Below are 18614 nucleotides of genomic sequence, written 5' to 3' on the forward strand. Positions count from 1 at the left end.
AACATCATACTCAATGGGCAAAAACTAAAACCATTTCCCTTAAGAACAGGAACAAGACAGGGATGCCCACTTTCGCCACTCCTGTTTGACATAGTACTGGAAGTGTTAGCCAAACGGATCAGACAAGAAGAAGAAATAAAAGGCATCCAAATTGGAAAAGAAGAAGTAAAATTGTCATTTTTCGCAAATGACATGATACTGTACATAGAAAACACTAAAGACTCCATCAAAAAATTATTAGACTTAATAAATGAATTTGGCAATGTGGCAGGATACAAAATTAACGCCAAGAAATCTATGGCATTTTTATACGCTAATGGTGAACTTACAGAAAGAGAAATTAAAAAATCAATCCCATTTACCATTGCACAAAAAAATTAAGATACCTAGGAATAAACTTAACTAAGGAGGTAAAAGACCTCTACCCAGAAAACTACAGGACATTGAAAAAAGAGATAGAGGAAGACATAAACAGATGGAAAAACATACTGTGTTCATGGATTTATAGAATCAACATCATCAAAATGTCCATACTACCCAAAGCAATCTATTGATTAAATGTACTCCCCATTAAAATACCAATAGCATATTTCACAGAACTAGAAAGAACTCTCCAAAAATTCATCTGGAAAAAAAAAAAAAAAGAATAGCTGCTGCAATCCTGAGAAAGAAGAACAAAGTAGGAGGGATCTCAATACCAGATATCAAGCTGTATAACAAAGCCACTGTTCTCAAAACTGCCTGATACTGGCACAAGAACAGACATATAGACCAATGGAATAGAATAAGAGAACCCAGAAATTGACCCAAACCACTATGCTCAATTAATATTTGACAAAGGAGGCAAGAATATACAATGGATTCAAGACAGTCTCTTCAATAAATGGTGCTGGGAAATTTGGTCAGACACATGCAAAAAAATGTAACTAGACCACCAACTTACACCATACACAAAAATAAACTCAAAATGGATAAAGGACTTAAACGTAAGATGGGAAACCATAAAAATATTGGAGGAATAGATAGGTAGCAAAATCTCACATATATGCCGAAGGAATTTCTTCACTGACACAGCTCCTAGGGCAATGGAAATTAAAGAGAAAATAAACAAATGGGTGGGAAGAGATCAACCAATAAACTTGGTGCAAATATGCATAACTCATGGACACAGAAAATAGGGTGGTGAAGATCTGGGGGATGCGGACTGGGAGAGGTCAACAAGGGGGAAGGGAGACATATGTAATACTCTCAACAATAAAGATTTTTTAAAAAGAAAAGAATTCAATGGGTAAAGAATACTCTTTTCTACAATGGTGCTAGAATAATTAAATGCTCACATGCAAAAGAATGAAGTTGGGACCCTTACCTCACAACATTCACAAAAATTAATTCAAAATGAAACAAAATCTAAATGTAAGAGCTAAAAGTATAAAACCTAAGAAAACAAAACAGAATTGTGAATGACTGCTAAGGTATGGGGTCACTTTTCGGGTGATAAAATGTTTTAAAAGTATATTGTGATTATGACTGCACTACTCTGTGAGTATACTAAAACTTCTGAATTACATCTTTTTAAAAGATTGAGTTTTACAGTATGTGATGTATATCTCAATAAAGCTGGTTTTTAAAACAAAACTATTTTATGAGTTGTCTTTTGTAGAAAATGGTTTCTCCTTATTAATCCTTTATTATGTTTTCCTGGGATTCCTTACCTGCAGCTGAATCAGCTTTGAGGAAACTCTTAGGCTTACTTATTCTACTGTGAGGCAGAAAAAGAGTAAGTGTGAAAGTAATATATGCATAAATAATACCAAATCTGTTTTGAATTTATTCAACTAACTTGTTGAAAAAATTCCAACGAATTGGAATTACTCTGGCTAAAAATACTCAATTTATATATAGACTCAAAAGTTAGTTTTCCCCTCATTCTAGGTCCTTCTCTTTATTTTGTCTCCCCCTGCTTGAGACTTTAAACTGCACAACACCCTTCAAAACTGTAGATTATTAGGCGTCATTGTCTTTATTCTGCTCACTGACACTGCAGAGAAGTTATTCTCCATCACTGCTCAGCAAAATCATATATGCTCACTGCTTAATCATCACTTGTACTTTTTCATTTCATTTTTCCAGCTTCCTTGCATTATTATAGTGTCACTGGATTTTAAGAGCTTGTTTATAACTAAAGATGTTAACCATTTCTCATGCATTGCAAATGATATACCATGTTTTTTTGTTACTATTTTACTCTGCTGTTTTACTTTTTGGTTGTATCAAACTTGTGCATTAAATATAATCATATTCTGTTTTAAAAAAATTAAAAAAAATAATAATAATACCAAATCTGTATTTGGTATTATTTATGCATATATAAATGGGGCTCTTCAAAATATTTCATATCTTCATAAATGCCTCCAACACAAGAGGTCCACAGTCTACCTAACTTCCTTATTAGTCCCTCTCCCCTCTCCTCTTTCTTCCTTTCCCTCTCCTCTCCTATCCTCCCCCTCCTCTCTCTCCTCTCCCTTTTTCTCCTTCCTTCTCCCTCTTTTTCTCCCTCTCCTCCCTGTCTCCCTCCTCCCTCTTCTTTTCTTCCCCCTCCTTCTTCCTATCTCTTTCTCAATCTCCCACACCCTTTAGAGCACTAGATCAGGAGCAAGTGCTGGAAGCACTGTCTTACATGGTACATTGTACTTCTGGAGACAGTAGACAAGTTCCATGGGTCGCACTGCTTTCTGTCGACTGTCCTGCATCTTCTCCAGCAGTAAGAGCAACTGGAAGGGGACATTTCTCCTCTGCTCTTCCACTCTCCTTGGTACTGTTACCCTGCCAAATTAGAACAGCCATGAACCTCTTGTTACAACAGTTCTCAATGTTAGGTGCATACTAGAATCACTTGAAGAAACCTCCAGAAATCTCTAAGTCCAGGACACTCTGTAGAATAACTAAATCAGAATTTCTGGAGGTGGGACTCAGTTATCAAATTTTTCAGTTTCCCATATAATTTAAATGTACAGACAAGGTTAAAAAACACCATGATTTTTAACCTCCTGAGAGGGTATCAGCACAACAACTGCTGCCCCACCACCTCTCTCTCCACTCTGCCTGACAACCACACTAAAATAAAAGGCAGACACAGTAGGTCTTGTCTGGGTCTACAGTAAAGAGGGCATGCAGCACAATATCCATCCTGAAGCACCCCAAAGTGAAAAAGCAAATACTCATCTAGATCCTGGGAAGAAAGAGCAATGTGAAGGTATGTCAGAGCATTTTAGAAATGATTTACTTAATTATAGGTATCTCAAAACTGTCCATGCCAATGGAAGGGGGAAAAAAAACAGAAAACACGGGGCAGAAAAGAATGTGTAATAATACATATGCGTGTTTGCTTTGTTTGAAAAAATCAAGAGAGAGACTTTTGCATGTGCCTCTGATTTATTCCTCCTTTGACACTGGTCTACTCTCAATTTCTTTTTAATCAAATCAGCGGCTGTCAATCATGACTGCATGTTTAAATCACCCGAAGCATCTTTTAAAAAGTACCAGTGGCCCAGCCGGCATGGTTTAGTGGTTGAGTGTTGACCTATGAACCAAGAGTTTGTGGTTTAATTCCCAGTCAGGGTACATACCCAGGTTGTGGGCTCGATCCCCAGTAGGCGGGCATGCCGGAGGCAGCTGATCAATGATTCTCTCTCATCATTAATGTTTCTATCTCTCTCCCGTCCTCTCTGAAATCAATACATATATATTTTTTAAAAAGTACCAGTGACTGTGTCCCACCATAGGCCAAATGAAACCAAATGTCTGGGGGGTAGTACCAGGCATTTATATTTTAAACTTCTCAAATGATTAGAATGTGTAGTCCAAAATGTGCAGAACAAGACTCTTCTCCAGTAACATTTGAAAGAATATTTTTAAAAGTCCAAGTCACTGTGGGCTTCCAGTCAAGATGGTGGCATAGGTAAATGCTATGCTCATCTCCTTGTGACCACATCAAAATTACAACTAAACTACAGAACAGCCATCACTGATAACTGCCTGAAGTCTAGCTGAACAGAATCCTGTAACTAATGCTATACCGAAAAAGTCATATCGAGATTGTTAGGAGGAGCAGAGTCGCAGAATAGGCTGTTCCCAATTACACATGTGGTGGTTAAAATTCAGGAGAGTTATCTTGGCTGCACATGTCCCCTGAAGAGCAAAGGGTCCCAGTCCCACACAGGGTCACTAAGCCCAGGGTCCAGTGCTAAGAAGAGGAGTCCTCATAACCTCTAAGTGTGAAAACTAATGGAGGTTGTGGCTGACTGAGACAGAGAGCTGCTGGAGTCCCAGGAGTTCACAAATTTATCTGCTGATGGACTCACTGGCTCTGAGCTCTATTGCTGGGGCAGCAGCTCAAACGGCACCAGGGACATACAGAGAAGAACAGAATTATCTGGCTTTGGGGTGAGGGATGAAGGGGCAGCTTTTCCCAGCAAGAAGTGCTGGCAGAAGCCATTGTGTGTTTGCTGATTCCTCCCCTTGCAGGTGCAGGTAAGCACCAGATCTGAGTCTCCATCAACCTAGGTAACACTTTTTGCCCTGCTCTGGTGATTCCCTGAGACCCTAACACACTGAACTTGTATCCCCATCCAAGCCTATTCCAGTGGCTTTTTAAAACAAATAGCTATCTAGGCTCATGCTGAGGACTTCCATAAAGAGTCTCAAAGGTTCATAAACCCCAAACAAGCAGCATGTGGCCTTTGGCATGGCCCATCCTCTTGCTAAGCAGCCCCAATCCAGCATTTGCAGAAGCAAGCCTCAGTTCATAACTTAGCCTCTCTCAGAAACCTCCAAGTCCAGTACAAGCGTCAACCACCTGCAGATCACATTGTAGCTTATACTAGGTGGCCACAGGCAGGGCCCAGGGAGCAGCTGACCTTTGCCTAACCTCCCAAGAGGCCCCAGAACCAACACACCTTGTGACCAGATTCACTCCCCACCAGAGCATTACCCAACCACCTCTACAAATGACACGCCCAAAAGGGTGAATCCAGCAGACACCAAAGCCCAGCTAAAGTGGATCCTGCTTCATCGGATCAGATTCTGCACAACAATTTGTCCACAGTAGTCATGGCCAGCCCTCACAACCAATCAGCATAAGGGTCAATCCCTCCCACTGTAGTGCCAATAGCAATCAAGGCTCAACAACAGGAAGGAACAACCCACACCAACCACATACCTGTAGCACCAATTCAGGTGATGGGGAGACTGTACTACTGGCCCACAAAAAACACCCATTACGTAAGTCCATTTTGCCAAGACCAGGAGACATAGAAGTTGTACCTAATGCATAGAAACATACACAGAGAGGCAGCTGTTGGGGTCACTGAAGGAAGAATGCATGAGGCCAATGTGGTAAGAGATTATAAATTTATTAAGTCATCTGACTACCAGATGGGCTGAGCCTTAAAATGGTGCCAGCACCCAAAAACAGGGAGTCAGAGGTTTTTAAAGGACTCTAGGTAGGCTTTTCTGAGCAGAGTATTCTCTGTGCAGGACCAGATTCTGGGAAACTCCAGAGAGGAGAGATAATGGTCTTAGCCAGTGGAATGTGGTCCAAGCAAGTGTCCATTGTGACGTGGCCTAAAAGTCAGTTCCCAGGGGAGGGGGTATAAATTCAATCATTTGATCATACCTAACATTCCAGCCTTTTTGTTTATGGAATAGGGACGAAGGTCATATCTTCTATATCTACTTCCTGCTGAGGTGGGATGTCGAGATCACAGGGGAATGAGCTTTGATAGCAGTGGGCTAAACAAGGGGTCTCCGCAGCATTATTTCCCCCAAGAAACTGGTCGGTGAAGGCTCAAAAATGGTCCTGTTGAGTGGCTTGGGAGTAAAAGCTGGTCCTGAGGTTGCCACAGCATTACTTGTCTGGTTTTGCTGTTTTTCTGGGCCTTGGGCTGAAATGCAGCTGAGGCCTAGATGTTATCTTTAGGGAGGAAAAGATCAGGGGTCTACGTTGCCTGACTAGTGATATTAAAGGGGAGGATAGGTTACCCTGGGGAAGAGGTTCTTGTTTTCCTAGTTTTGCTAGGCATCTAGAGCTTTCTTGTAGGTCCTGAGACAGGATTTCAAAATAGGATAAAGCAGTGGTTAGGCCCTCTGTGCAAGTTCCAACATTTTCTGTGATGCCAAAGGTTATTAGGAGAGGGATTATCTGAACTGCCCTCTTGTGTTGGATATGGTGGGTTATTGAGACAGGTAAAGACTGATTATTGGGGGTTACATCTACATTGGGTTAGAGATAGATGAGAGTACAGGTTCCTGTCCAGTTTGTGGGGAGACAGATGTATGTGTTCTCTCCACAAAAGAAAAAGAATCCCTGATCATGGAGACAAGCTCAAAGGTATAGAGAGAAGAGGTGGACTAAAGGGTATGAGGTTCTTTTTCCCAGTCCTGCACTCCAAGCTGAAAGGGTAGTCACCATGGCACTACCAATAGGAGTGACAGATGAGTGGTTGAGATTTTATTGCAGTGAACGTGGAAGGGAACGATAGAATGGGCTGTTATCCAAGGGAAAAGAGAAAGGGAAGGAAAGAAGCAGTTGGAGCCTCGGGCCTGAATGGGTGGATAAGAAGTAAAGCTGACTGGATGTAGGAAATAACCATTGGCTTCTGGGAAGACCTGGTAGTCAACCCATTGGGACCAGTGACCATTTGGTATTTCTACATTAACTGTGGTGTTGCAAGCTGATGATGGGAGATGGCTTATTATTATATTGCCTTGTGACCTTGTAAAGCATAAAGGGGTTTGGGCAATTAGTGGGTCGTGTAGAGTAATAGGACCTGTGACTAGGATGGAGGAAGGAGCTACCTTAGCAAGAGATTGAATATAAATACAGAAAAGAAGGGAGGCTTGATTTGTTGGGCTATAGGATGTCAGAAGTGTGTCTGCCTTTTTGAGAAATGTAGTTCCCTTTTCCTTTTTATAAGCTAGAGTGATTTTTACCTGATGCCATCTTGTGATTGGTATAGGGATGGTGGTATATGCTGAAGAGCAGTGGGAAAGGCAGATCCAGCAATCCCTGGCAAAGGTTGGATTGGTCTGGTTTAGAAGGGAATGGGTAAGGTTAAGTATTTGAATGAGTGGAGGCGAGAAAATTCCTTATGGGTGTAGGAGACAACGGCTAGAATAGGATGAGAAGGAGAGCTAACCCCCACTTCCAGGATCAGGGATTGTCCCAAGGTTAGGAAGGATATGTTTGGGGTCTAGAAAGAAGTAAGTCTCTTCCCATGGGTAATCAAAGTCCCCTTATAGAAGGGAGTCCCATAGGAAGGTGAGAATTCTGATGCAAAGGGAGAGGGGGTAGTAGCTAGGACCTGGAGTATTTGTATTGGGAGAGGAGGTGGACTTTCAGAGAAGTCAGGATTGGTAGTGTTAATATATAGGGAGCATGTGCAGGGGTGCTCGCTCACTCATTCATCCTCTTCTTCTGGGATGCAGAGAAGGTGGAGTCTGGTTGGCCCGATCAGGTGGCTGTAATGCTAAGGGAACTCCAGCTCATGTGATGGAGGTGTTCCTGAGATGGGTTTTAATCTGGAAGGGTGGAACCATGGATATGCCCCGATAGTTTAGCTGCTTTTGGGGTAATTATAAGGGCCTTGCCATTGAACCTATAAATTATTTGATGAATAGATTTCCTTTAGGAGTACCCAGTCCCCTGGATGTGAGGAGTGGGGGGGGGGGGTGTCTCCCACAAAAGGTTGAGGGAGGACCTGATGAGCATGTTCTCTCAGTAATTGTTGGATGATATTTAAAATGGGGACATAGTCTCCTAGAGGGGCCTCTGTGGGAGGGAGGTTTCCTAATAATAAGGGTCTTTTATACATAAATTCAAATGAACTAAGAAAGGAGTGTGCACGGGAGGGTTGCCCTGATGTGCATAAGGGCTAAAGGTAGGAGGTACTTTAGTTTAAGGTACTTTAGTTTCAAGAGTTAATTTATTAGGTTAGACTTAATTAAGGAATTTTCCTTTTCTACCTTGTCTGAAGGTTGGGAATGGTAGGAGGGGGTGTAAGTTCCACTGGATGTTCAGAGTGGAGGAGACCTGTTGAGTCATTTGAGATATGAAAGCAGGTCCATTATATGATTGTAATGAGGTGGGTCAGACATAGTGGGGAATGGCTTCTACCAAGCCTGAGAAGGTATCTATTAGGGTTAAGAGGTATTTGGCTCTTTTTATAGGGGGCATGTGAGTGAAGTCAATTTGCCAGTCTTGTCCAGGGATTTGGCCTCTTGCCTATGAGTGGAGAAAGAAGGAGGTCTAACCTGTCCTTGGAGAGATACTGAGTAATAAGTAGAACAGGTTTTGGTGGTATCTTACAGTAGGAAGGCTAGTCTAGGACATGCAATTAGGTGTTTTAGGAGTTGTAAATGTATCCTATATGCAGGGAATTATGAATAGCCCTTAAGATATCATAGGCCTGTCCTTGGGGAAGGATATATTTTCCCTGAAATTTTAACCATGGATCTTCCTGAGGAGCCCCAAAAGCTAATAGGGACAGAAGTTCCTCTGGAGTATATAGGGTGTTATATGAGGTATAGCTAAGAGTTGAGGAGATGGAAGCTTCCTCTGAGCCACTGCCTTGGCTTCCTGGTCTGCTTTATTTCCCTGTATTGTGGGATCATTCCAGACTTTGTGTCCTTTGCAGTGTATGACTTTTAAGAAAGTTAGAAAAGGGGAGAGAGATTCCTAAATACTAAGCAGGAAGACATGTTGATGATTTCAATGATAGTGTCAAGGACTGTGAATGAGCAATGGAAATAAAGTCTAGATATAAGGACTTAAGCAATAGGATAGAGCCTGGGTGGGACTGCTTTAGCTTACTAGGAGAGAAGGGGTCCCTTTGGACATCAGGGGTGATTGGGTCCTGATTCACTGAACAACACAAACCTTCTATCCATTCACAAATAACCAGCTTTAGCCAAAAAGCAAACAACCTAGATTGACATTTATCAACACACTTTAAACACAATCTTACTTTCAAGAAAATATGCATTCAACGAAGTATAAGAGACCTTCTATAATAAGAACTAAGAGCAGGCAAATTAAAACTTGTCTAGCAATCAATGTTTCAGTATTTTATGTTATTTTAAAATATTTAGATGTTTATCATTTAATCCTGCAATGCTCTAAAGTCTTTAAGTTACCAAAGACTTTGGAAAATTATCTATAGGCATATGAGGCTGGAGAAAAGAAACAGGGGGGGCGGGGGAGGAAGCAGGCTCAGCAGCATGTCCCCGGGTCTCTAGCCACTTGGATTTAAAACTGCCACATTTTTCCTTAGAGATAACATGTTAAGGTTTGGATGATAATGAGTTCACCTTCTGATAGTAGCAGGACTGTTAAGTAAGTGTTTGCAGTTTTTTAGTAAAGAAAGGTGTTCATTGGGAAGGGGGTTGAGAAGGCAGTTAGGTAAGAGTTGTTTCAGAGCATTAAAGGGATGAAAATGCTGGCATTGTGATCTAAAAGCTTAGTGAGGGCTCCCTTCAATGTGTCATAGAGGGGCTTTGCAAGAAGACTAAATTTGGGAACCCAGAGGATAAAGTATTCAGTGATGCCAAGAAAGGAGCCTATTTCTTATCTAGAGGACCAGACAGTCATGGAGGAGATACGGTGTTTAAGGTCAAAGATACTGGCTCAGCTCTGTGGGGGTGAGAGTGAAACTGAGGCAGGTGACTGTGGTTTGGGAAAACTGGGTTTTATAAGGGGATGTGAGGTAGCCCTGGTCGGGCACTGAGGTAGAAAGAGGAAAGAGTGGATAAAAGGAGTGTCTAGTAAGATGCAATATAGAGGAGAGATGGCTAATGGCTGAGAGATTAATCCATCAACCTCCATAATAGAGGTTGAGGGGAGGACAAGGGTCCCAGTGAATTCGGGGAGGGCAGAATAAGTGATCCCCATGTCAATTAAAGAGAGACTGTCTTACCTGTCACCACAATCATTAACCAAGGCTCTGTCCTGGTGATGTAAGTCTGTGGGGCCTTATTGGGGCCTGGGCACCTTCAGTCTTTGGTGGCCAGTCCCAGGAGGTCTGGGAGCTCCAAACTGGACCCAGAGGATGGCCTGGCTGGACTGCCCAAGGTCCGACCTGAAGGGGCCAGACTACAGTCTGATTTCCAGTGGCCTTTCCTTCCATACCTTGGGCAGGGCCCAGGAGGGGATCTTGGGTTTGAGCAGGACTTGCCCCATTGTCCTTCCTTGTTGCATTTGAAGCATGGGCCTTTAGGAGGTTTAGCACCTGAGTTACCCTTGTTTGGAGGACCGGCACTTTGTTTGGGGTTCATGAAAGCGGTGGCTAAGAGCTGAAAGGCCTCCTCTGGGCCTCAGCTTTGGCCTGATCTCGCCTTTGTTTTGGATCTGGGTCTTCTCGTCTCTATTATTAAAGACCTTAAAGGCCAAGTTAACAAGATTTTTTGAGGGGTTTGTGGACTTATGTCTATTTTTTTTTTAAAGTTTGCAGCATATTTTGGGGGCTGAATGGGATATAAAATGGGTATTCAGAGGAAGGGTTCCCTCTGGGGAGGTGGGTTTAAGATGGTACATTTCTGTAAGGCCTCCATGAGGCAGGAGAGGAAGAGAGCTGGGTTTTCGTCAGGGCCCTCAGTGATTTCATTGTTTGTCATAGTTGACCACTTTATGGGCAAACTTTTTTGAGTCTGGCAATGAGACAGGTGATTATATGGCTACAGAACTGGTGCCCTAGAGAAGTAACCTGATAGTCTCATCTCGGGTCAGTTCTGAGGAATGCATCAATACCAAGAGGGTTTGCTGCCACATTCTGTCTATGGAGGATATTGGCATGGCCCTGATCAGCTATCCAAATGCACTCCTTAGAGAGGAGGACAGGATGACTTAAATGTCGTGCCAGGTCAGGTCATAGGACTGGGTCAGGTACTCAATTCCTTAGTAAATGTGGTCAGGTAAGTGGAAAAAGACCTGAGACACCTCTCAATCTGTGTGAGATTGGACACAGAGGATGAGACTTGGACTTGGACTATGCCCTCAGTTCCTGCTACCTCCCTCAAGGGTGGAATGGGCATGGGAACAGAAGTGGCTATTGAGGAAGGCAGTCTTTGGGTTGCTCGAGAGTGAGTGTTAGGTGGGAAAAGGCTGCATTAGAATTCAGGTTCTCGGGATTTGGGCTCTGAGGGGCCTGGGGAGAAGGTGGTTGCTGTTAGGAGGGTCTGTATTTTGGGAGCGTGTAAGGGGGTGAGGGTTGGTGGTTTGCTGGGTCAAAAGTAGATTCAGAATCAGAAGTGTTAGGGGTATGATGTTTTGTGTGAAGGAGAAGAATCTGATGGGTAGAGAAGGATTGACAGAGAGAGGGTCAGGACAGGAGGATGCAAAAGGCCTGGACGTAGGGAATCTCTGACCATTTTTCATTGTGGTGACAGAAATATAATTGCTCAGTGTGTTAAAATTGAAAATGCCATTTTCAGGCCATTGAGGCTAGTTTATATTGTGGCCACACAGTGTTACAAAATAAAATGAAGTGCTTGGGCATGATCTTCCCCATGAGTGTGCAGAGGGAGTATAGTGTGGCCCATGAGAGAGGACGGGTGAGTCACAGACCACAAATACAAAGGTGACTGTTTAGGGCAGGCATCCCCACTGCTAAACAAACTACCACAAGAAATAAGAGGCGACCCCCTGGACTGGGCATCTCCAATCCAGAAGGACCCAAAGCCAAATGGCTGAGGAGTCTTCTGGCCTAGCGCTAGGACTTTCAAGACCAGAGACTTTTGAGAAGTCAGTGAGAGAGAGAAGGCAGAAGATTCAAGATGAGGGAATTTATGGAATGTCACTCACCTAGACAAGATTGGCCAGTGTGGAATGGATAATCAACAATGGAGAAAGAGAGGTTCTTGATCCAGCATTCTCCTTTGCTGGCTTGGGGGGCGCGGGGGTGGTGTCCATAAGGGAGGAAGGCCTAATCGAGGCCGGCCATCATGTCACCTCAGTAGGATTCGGTGATAAAACCCAGGTCGAGCTGCCACTGCCTACTGCTCTCCGAGTAGCAAATTCATGGTGTCTGAAGCCAGGGCGATGGCTCCCCATCCCCGTGGAACCCCCTTGGGTTTCAGCACCAAATATTATGGTTACCGAAGGAGGAACACATGAGGCCAAAGTGGTAAGGAATTATAAATTCATTAGGTCATCTGGATACCAGGTGGGCTGAGCCCCCAAATGGCACTAGAACCCAAAGACAGGGTGTCAGAGGTTTTGAAAGGACTCTAGGCGGGCTTTTTCTGGATGGAGAAATCTCTGTGGAGGTTTGTATTCTGGGAAACTCCAGAGAGAAGAGATAATGGTCTTAGCAAGTAGAATGTGGTCTAAGCAAGTGGAATGCCCATTGTGAAGTGGCCTAAAGGTCAGTTCCCAGAGGAGGGGGATCGATTCAATTATTTGATCAGACCTAACAGCAGCCAAAATGAGAAAACAAAGAAACATGTTTCAAATGAAAAAGGGACAAAACCCCAAAAAAGAAAGAAAGAAAGAAAGAAAGAAAGAAAGAAAGAAAGAAAGAAAGAAAGAAGAAAGAAAGAAAGAAAGAAAGAAAGAAAGAAAGAAAGAAAGAAAGAAAGAAAGAAAGAAAGGAAGGAAGAAAGAAAGAAAATGGAGACAAGCAATCTTCCAAATGCAGAGTTCAAAACACTGGTTATATGGGTGTTCAATGATCTCACTGAGAACTTCAACAGGAGTCAGGAAACATATAAATGGAGAGAGAAAACATCTTTAAACAGAGGTTAAGAATGCAATATCTGAAATGAAGAATACATTAGAAGGAATCAACAGTAGATTAGAAGCAGAAGTTCAAAGAAGCAATTTTGAAGACAACAATTTTGAAAACAATTGGAACAGCAAAACAAAAATTAGGATAATTTAAGGAGCCTCTGGGAGTGTACCAATATTCACATCATAGTGATAGCAGGAGAAGAGAGAGAGAAAGGAATTGAAAACTTATTTAAATAAATAATGACAGAAAACTTCCCTAACTTGGCAAAGAAAATAGACATACAAGCCCAGGAAGTACTGAGAGTCCTAGAGTCCTAAGCAAGATGAATTCAAAGAGGCCTACATAAAGTCGCATTGTAATTAAAATGCCAAAGGTTAAAGACAAAGAGAGAATCTTAAAGCAGAAAGAGAAAAGCTGTCAGTTACTTACAAGGAGATCCCAGAAGACCATCACCTGATTTTGGTCATAGAGAACATTTTATGAACTTAACCCTAAAGGCAAGGGAAGTAAAGCAAAAATAAATTAATGGAACTACATCAAACTAAAAAGCTTCTACACAGCAAAAGAAACTGACAACAAAACAAAGAGGTAGCTAACCAAATGGGAAGAAGTATTTGCAAACAATAGCTCCAACAAATGTTTAATATCCAAAATATAAAAAGAACTCAGTAAAACTCAGCACCAAACAACCCAATCAAAAAATGGGCATAGGACCTGAACAGACATCTCTCCCAAGAAGACATACAAACAGCCAACATATGTGTGAAGATATTCAACTTCACTAGCAATTGGGGAAATGCAAATCAAAATTACAATGAGATACCACCTCACACCTGTTAGAATGGCTATTATCAATAAGACAAGTAATAACAAGTGTTGGAGAGGTTGTGGAGAAAAGGGAAGCCTCATTCCCTGCTGGTGGGAATGTAGACTGGTACAGCCATTATGAAAAACAGTCTGGCAATTCCTCAAAAAATTAAGAATATAGTATCATATGACCCAGAAATCCCTCTCCTGCATATATACCCCCCCCCCAAAAAAAAACCTCCAAACATGTATTAACAAAGATATATGCACCCCTATGTTCACTGTAGCATTATTCACAGTGGGCAAGACATGCGAACAACCAATGTGTCCTGTGACAGAGGACAGGATAAAGAAAATGTGGTACATATACACAAGGAATACTACTCAGCCATAAGAAAAGATGAAATACTGCCATTAGTGACAACATGGATGGACCTTGCAAATGTTATGCTAAGTAAAATAAGTCAGGTAGAAAAAGCTAAGAACCATATGATTTCATTCATATGTGGGATATAAAACTGAAACTCATGGACGCAAACAGTAGTGTGGTGGTAGCCAGAAGGAAGTGGTGGGAGCAAGGGGGTTAAAGGGACCTAATATAAGGTGATGGAAGATGAGTTGACTTTGGGTGGTGGGCACACAGTGCAATAAACAGTTCTTGCAACATAGAAACCCCTACCTGAAACCTGTATGATCATATTAACCAATCATATTAACCAATGTCACCCCATAAATGTAATTTTTTAAAAGAGGGATAAATAAGTGATATATATATATATATATATATATATATATATATATATATTTGAATAGTACTTGGCCAAAAAAAAAACAATTAAATCTTACTATTTGTGACAACATGGATGTCTATTATACTAAGTGAAATAAGTCAGACAGAGAAAGATAAATATCTTCTGGTTTCACTTATATGTGGAGTCTAAAACATAGAATAAACAAACAAAGCAGAAAACTCATAAATACAGAGAACATTTTGAGGTTGCCAGATGGGAGTGGGGTTGGGAGAATTGATGAAAAGGTAAAAGAATTAAAAACTACACATAGGTAGTTACAGAATAGTCACAGAGATGTAAAGTACAGCATAAGGCAGTGATGGCGAACCTATGACATGCATGTCAGAGGTGACACGCGAACTCATTTTTTTGGTTGATTTTTCTTTGTTAAATGGCATTTAAATATATAAAATAAATATCAAAAATATAAGTCTTTGTTTTACTATGGTTGCAAATATAAAAAAATTTCTATATGTGATACAGCACTAGAGTTAAGTTAGGGTTTTTCAAAATGCTGACACGCCGAGCTCAAAAGGTTCGCCATCACTGGTGTACAGGCAATTAGCCTATATAATAAAAGGGTAGTATGCAAATTGACCCTAACAGCAGAACGACTGGGAATGACTGGTCACTGTGACACACACTGACCATCAGAGGGCAGACGCTCAATGCAGGAGCCGCCCCCTGGTGGTCAGTGCGCTTCCACATGGGGAGCTCTGCTCAGCCAGAAGCCAGGCTGATGGCTGCCAGTACAGCAGTGGTGGTGGGAACCTCTCCGGCTTAGGCCTCCTACCCACTGGCAAGTGGACATCCCCTGAGGGCTCCTGGGCTGCCAGAGGGATGTCTGACTGCCAGCTTAGGCCCAATCCCCCAGGGAGTGGACCTAAGCCAGCAGGTGGACATCCCCCAAGGGGTCCCAGGCTGCAGGAGGGCACAGGCCGGGCTGGGGGACCCCCCCAAGTGCACAAATTTTTGTACACCAGGCCTCTAGTATTGTAATAACTATGTATGGTGTCAGGTGGGTACTAGACTTATCAGGCTGATCACTTGGTAAGTTATATAAATGTCTAGTCCCTATATTGTATACCTTAATAAAATATTGAATGTCAACTGTAATTGAAAAATTTTAAAAATTATTCTAAAAAACTTTAAGTCACTGTGAATAACTGAATATTTGAAAACATAAAGGATTATACTTGTTTATAGCCTGAATAACAGTCTTACCTCTTTAGTATCTGGGTGAAACCCATGTTCATAATCAATACCTGGATCAGGGAGTTAAGGCAACAGGTCTGTCCAATGTTGTGTAAACCAACTGGGCCTGTAAGGAAAAGAGAAAAAATACTGAGGACAAGGACTAGCTAAGGGATTTAACAGAAGTCATACTTTTTTCTGGAATCTACTTAAGGACATGAAATCCTACAAAGTACTCTCAGAGGCACAAAGAAATCACTAGGGAGCTTGCAAAATAATTGGGGAGAAGAGATAAAGCATGAACTCTGTAAGTAAAATAGTAATAAAAATTTAGTCATCCATTAGGAAAGAGAGATGTCACAAGAGTTGTATTACTTATTGTCAAATGTGTAGTACAAGCCATTGTTGTATGAGCAAAGGAAAAGTGAGAAAGATTACAGAAAGTGTACCTGGGAGAATTATGAGTTCCTGCCAGAGTTGAGTCTGGGCATCTACAGGGCTCAGGGATAAGAGTAATTTTGGATTCCAGTGGAAAGGCCCTACCCAGTTCCCACCTCATGGTTGGAGAAATCAGAAGAAAGCTTTGGGAGAAATCCACTAATCTAAATTCACCTCCAGGGGCTGGAAGCCAAAAGAAACTTATGAGACAACCAAAAGATGGCATTTCTCTAACCCACTTGCAACCAAACATAGCCTTTCTAAACACAGCCTTGGGTTCCACAGACCCCACAAAGGTGAATAATATAAGAGGGTGGTCTGGTTGGTTAGAGCTTTATCCTGTTCACCTAAAGGTTGTGGGTTCAATTTCCAGTGAGGGCACATACCATGTTGTGGGCTTCATCCCAGTCAGGGTGCATAGGAGAGACAACTGATATCTCTCTCTCTCTCTCTCTCTCTCTCTCTCTCTCTCTCTCTCTATCAGTGAAAGCAAATCTTTGGGGGTGGGTTAAAAAAAAAAAAAAGAGGGAGCAAGTACCACTAATATCAGGATCCCTGTGGAAAGGGCTTTGGTGTACATGAGATAGGGCAATAAGAATGTAAAAATCCAGGGTAGCAGGTAATCACAGATATACACTCCTGAATCAGCAGAAGCACTTGCCTCTAGACATACTTGCACACAGGTACAACAGTAAAGACAGGAACTAACTGCTACTATATGATCTAAAGAAGTTTCCACAGATTATCTCATTTATTCTCTCAACAACTGTATGCTCTCAGTACTATGGTTATTCCCACTTAAAAATGCAGAAATGGTGGCACAAGGGATCGGGAGTCATTAACCACAAAGCTCTACTGCTTCAGAGTATAGTGAGTAAACAAAATGTTTCTAAATAGTCAAAAATTGAAAAATGGGAGGGAGGTAATGACCCTTAGGGCAGTTCCAGGCATCCAAGTGTTTTGGTAGCTTCTCCCTCTTCTTCATGTTGCTGTTCTCTTGCTTCTTCTCAACAGGGTCTACTGAGAAATGTTGAGACTCAGCCAGGACTGATTGGCAAATTTCTTTAGGAATCCAAACACCTTGCCCATTAGTGATCACGCCAAAATCTCCAGGCCCTTAGCTGGCAGTTCTTCAGCACTGCATGACCTCACTTCTGGGAAGCGTTCTCATGAGTCAGCCTTGGTGGGACTTCTGCGAAAATACACGACAGACAGTTAAGGGTAAGCAAAGGGAAAAGTACATTCATGTGAGCAGTTCTGTTTCCAAGGAGCCAAGTCTTGGAGGGAGATGTATGGAAAGACTGGCTCACAAAGCTCTAGGGCTAGAAATGAGAACCAGGCTACACACCCACTCTCCTTGTCCCACATGTGAGGAATGCCCCATTTTCTTCCACCAACCACTCCCCACCAAGGTTTGCCCTTCTGGCAAATGGCACAATATTCACAAAGCATTGCAGATCAGAGACTGATGTCCCCTTGCTCCTCCTTCCCAGGCCCAAAAAATACTGAGATCTGTCAATTCTACTGCCTAAAAGCTTCTCACAATCACTCCCCTTTCTCTCCATACCCTTGACTTCCTGGTATAAACAAATAATAAGGAGAGCGGCCTTAAAATGAAGTCAGAGCTGCCATGCCAGAAGAACTGCTGTGCAGGTCTTATGCCTCAAACCTTTGGAATGTTCAAACAGTGCAAAATAACCTTTGGACTGGAACTAAAGCAACAGTGTATCTCAAAGAATTGTTTGCAAAGATAACAAGAAAGCAGTATTATGACTAAGGGCCTGATGGCTACCAAACCAAAATTTAAAACATTTTTTAACATTAGTGACACAAGATTAGCCTATCTGCACCAATAAAACTGCCTTTCTTTCCCTTTCTCATGCATATCCCTTGCCTCTGTGTCCTAATCAGAATATTAATTGGGTTGCCCCCTGAATCAGAGCTTCCTGAACAGCTGTTCTTTGATCACAAACAAAAATAAAAAATGCGTATTGCCTCTCACTTTGGCCTTTTGATTTTAGGGTAAGACTGGAAAGCCTGTCCAGGCTCCCCTTAGACACTTTGCACACAAAGCTTTTAAAATATTTGATTCATCATATTCTAACTAAAGGGCTGGTGCACAAAATTCATGCAATGGGTGTAGGGGAGGGTGTCCCTCAGCCCAGCCTGCACCCTCTCCATCCTGGAACCCCTCGGGGGATGTCTGACTGCCAGTTTAGGCTCAATCCCTTCTCGCAATCCAGGATTGCTGGCTCCCAACTGCTCGCCTCTCTGCCTGTCTGACTGCCTCTCACCGCTTCTCCCTGCCAGCCTGATAACCCCTAACCACTCCCCTGCCAGCCTGATCGACGCCTAACTGCTCCCCTGCTGGCCCAATTGCCCCCAACTGTCCTCCCCTGCAGGCCTGGTCACCCCTAACTATCCTCCCCTGCAGGCCTGGTCGCTCCCAACTGCCCTCCCCTGCAGGCCTGATCGCCCCCAACTGCCCTCCCCTGAAGGCCTGATCGCCCCCAACTGCCCTCCCCTGCAGGCCTGATCGCCCCCAACTGTCCTCCCCTGCAGGCCTGGTCACCCCTAACTGCCCTCCCTGCAGGCCCGGTCG

At 42.6% G+C, this 18614-nt stretch overlaps 1 protein-coding gene across 2 annotated transcripts in view; it reads right to left on the reverse strand.

Moving 5' to 3' along the window:
• USP18 (ubiquitin specific peptidase 18) overlaps positions 1-17201 on the reverse strand; it is a 56149-nt gene extending 38948 nt beyond the window's left edge. Inside the window, exons 1-3 of one of the 2 annotated variants that reach the window (XM_036301394.1) lie at positions 15605-15691; positions 5219-5322; positions 2678-2823 (exon numbers count right to left, since the gene is read on the reverse strand). In XM_036301394.1, coding sequence (XP_036157287.1) covers positions 2678-2823; positions 5219-5277 — 205 coding nt within the window. In that variant the 5' untranslated portion in view covers positions 5278-5322; positions 15605-15691. Of the gene's footprint in view, positions 1-2677; positions 2824-5218; positions 5323-15604; positions 15702-16942 lie in introns of those variants that run through there. The other variant, XM_036301393.1, reaches the window with a different exon arrangement.
• Between the last annotated feature and the right edge of the window lie 1413 nt (positions 17202-18614).

The sequence above is a fragment of the Myotis myotis genome, unplaced genomic scaffold, assembly GCF_014108235.1.
Source record: "Myotis myotis isolate mMyoMyo1 unplaced genomic scaffold, mMyoMyo1.p scaffold_m19_p_3, whole genome shotgun sequence".
NCBI lineage: Eukaryota > Metazoa > Chordata > Mammalia > Chiroptera > Vespertilionidae > Myotis > Myotis myotis.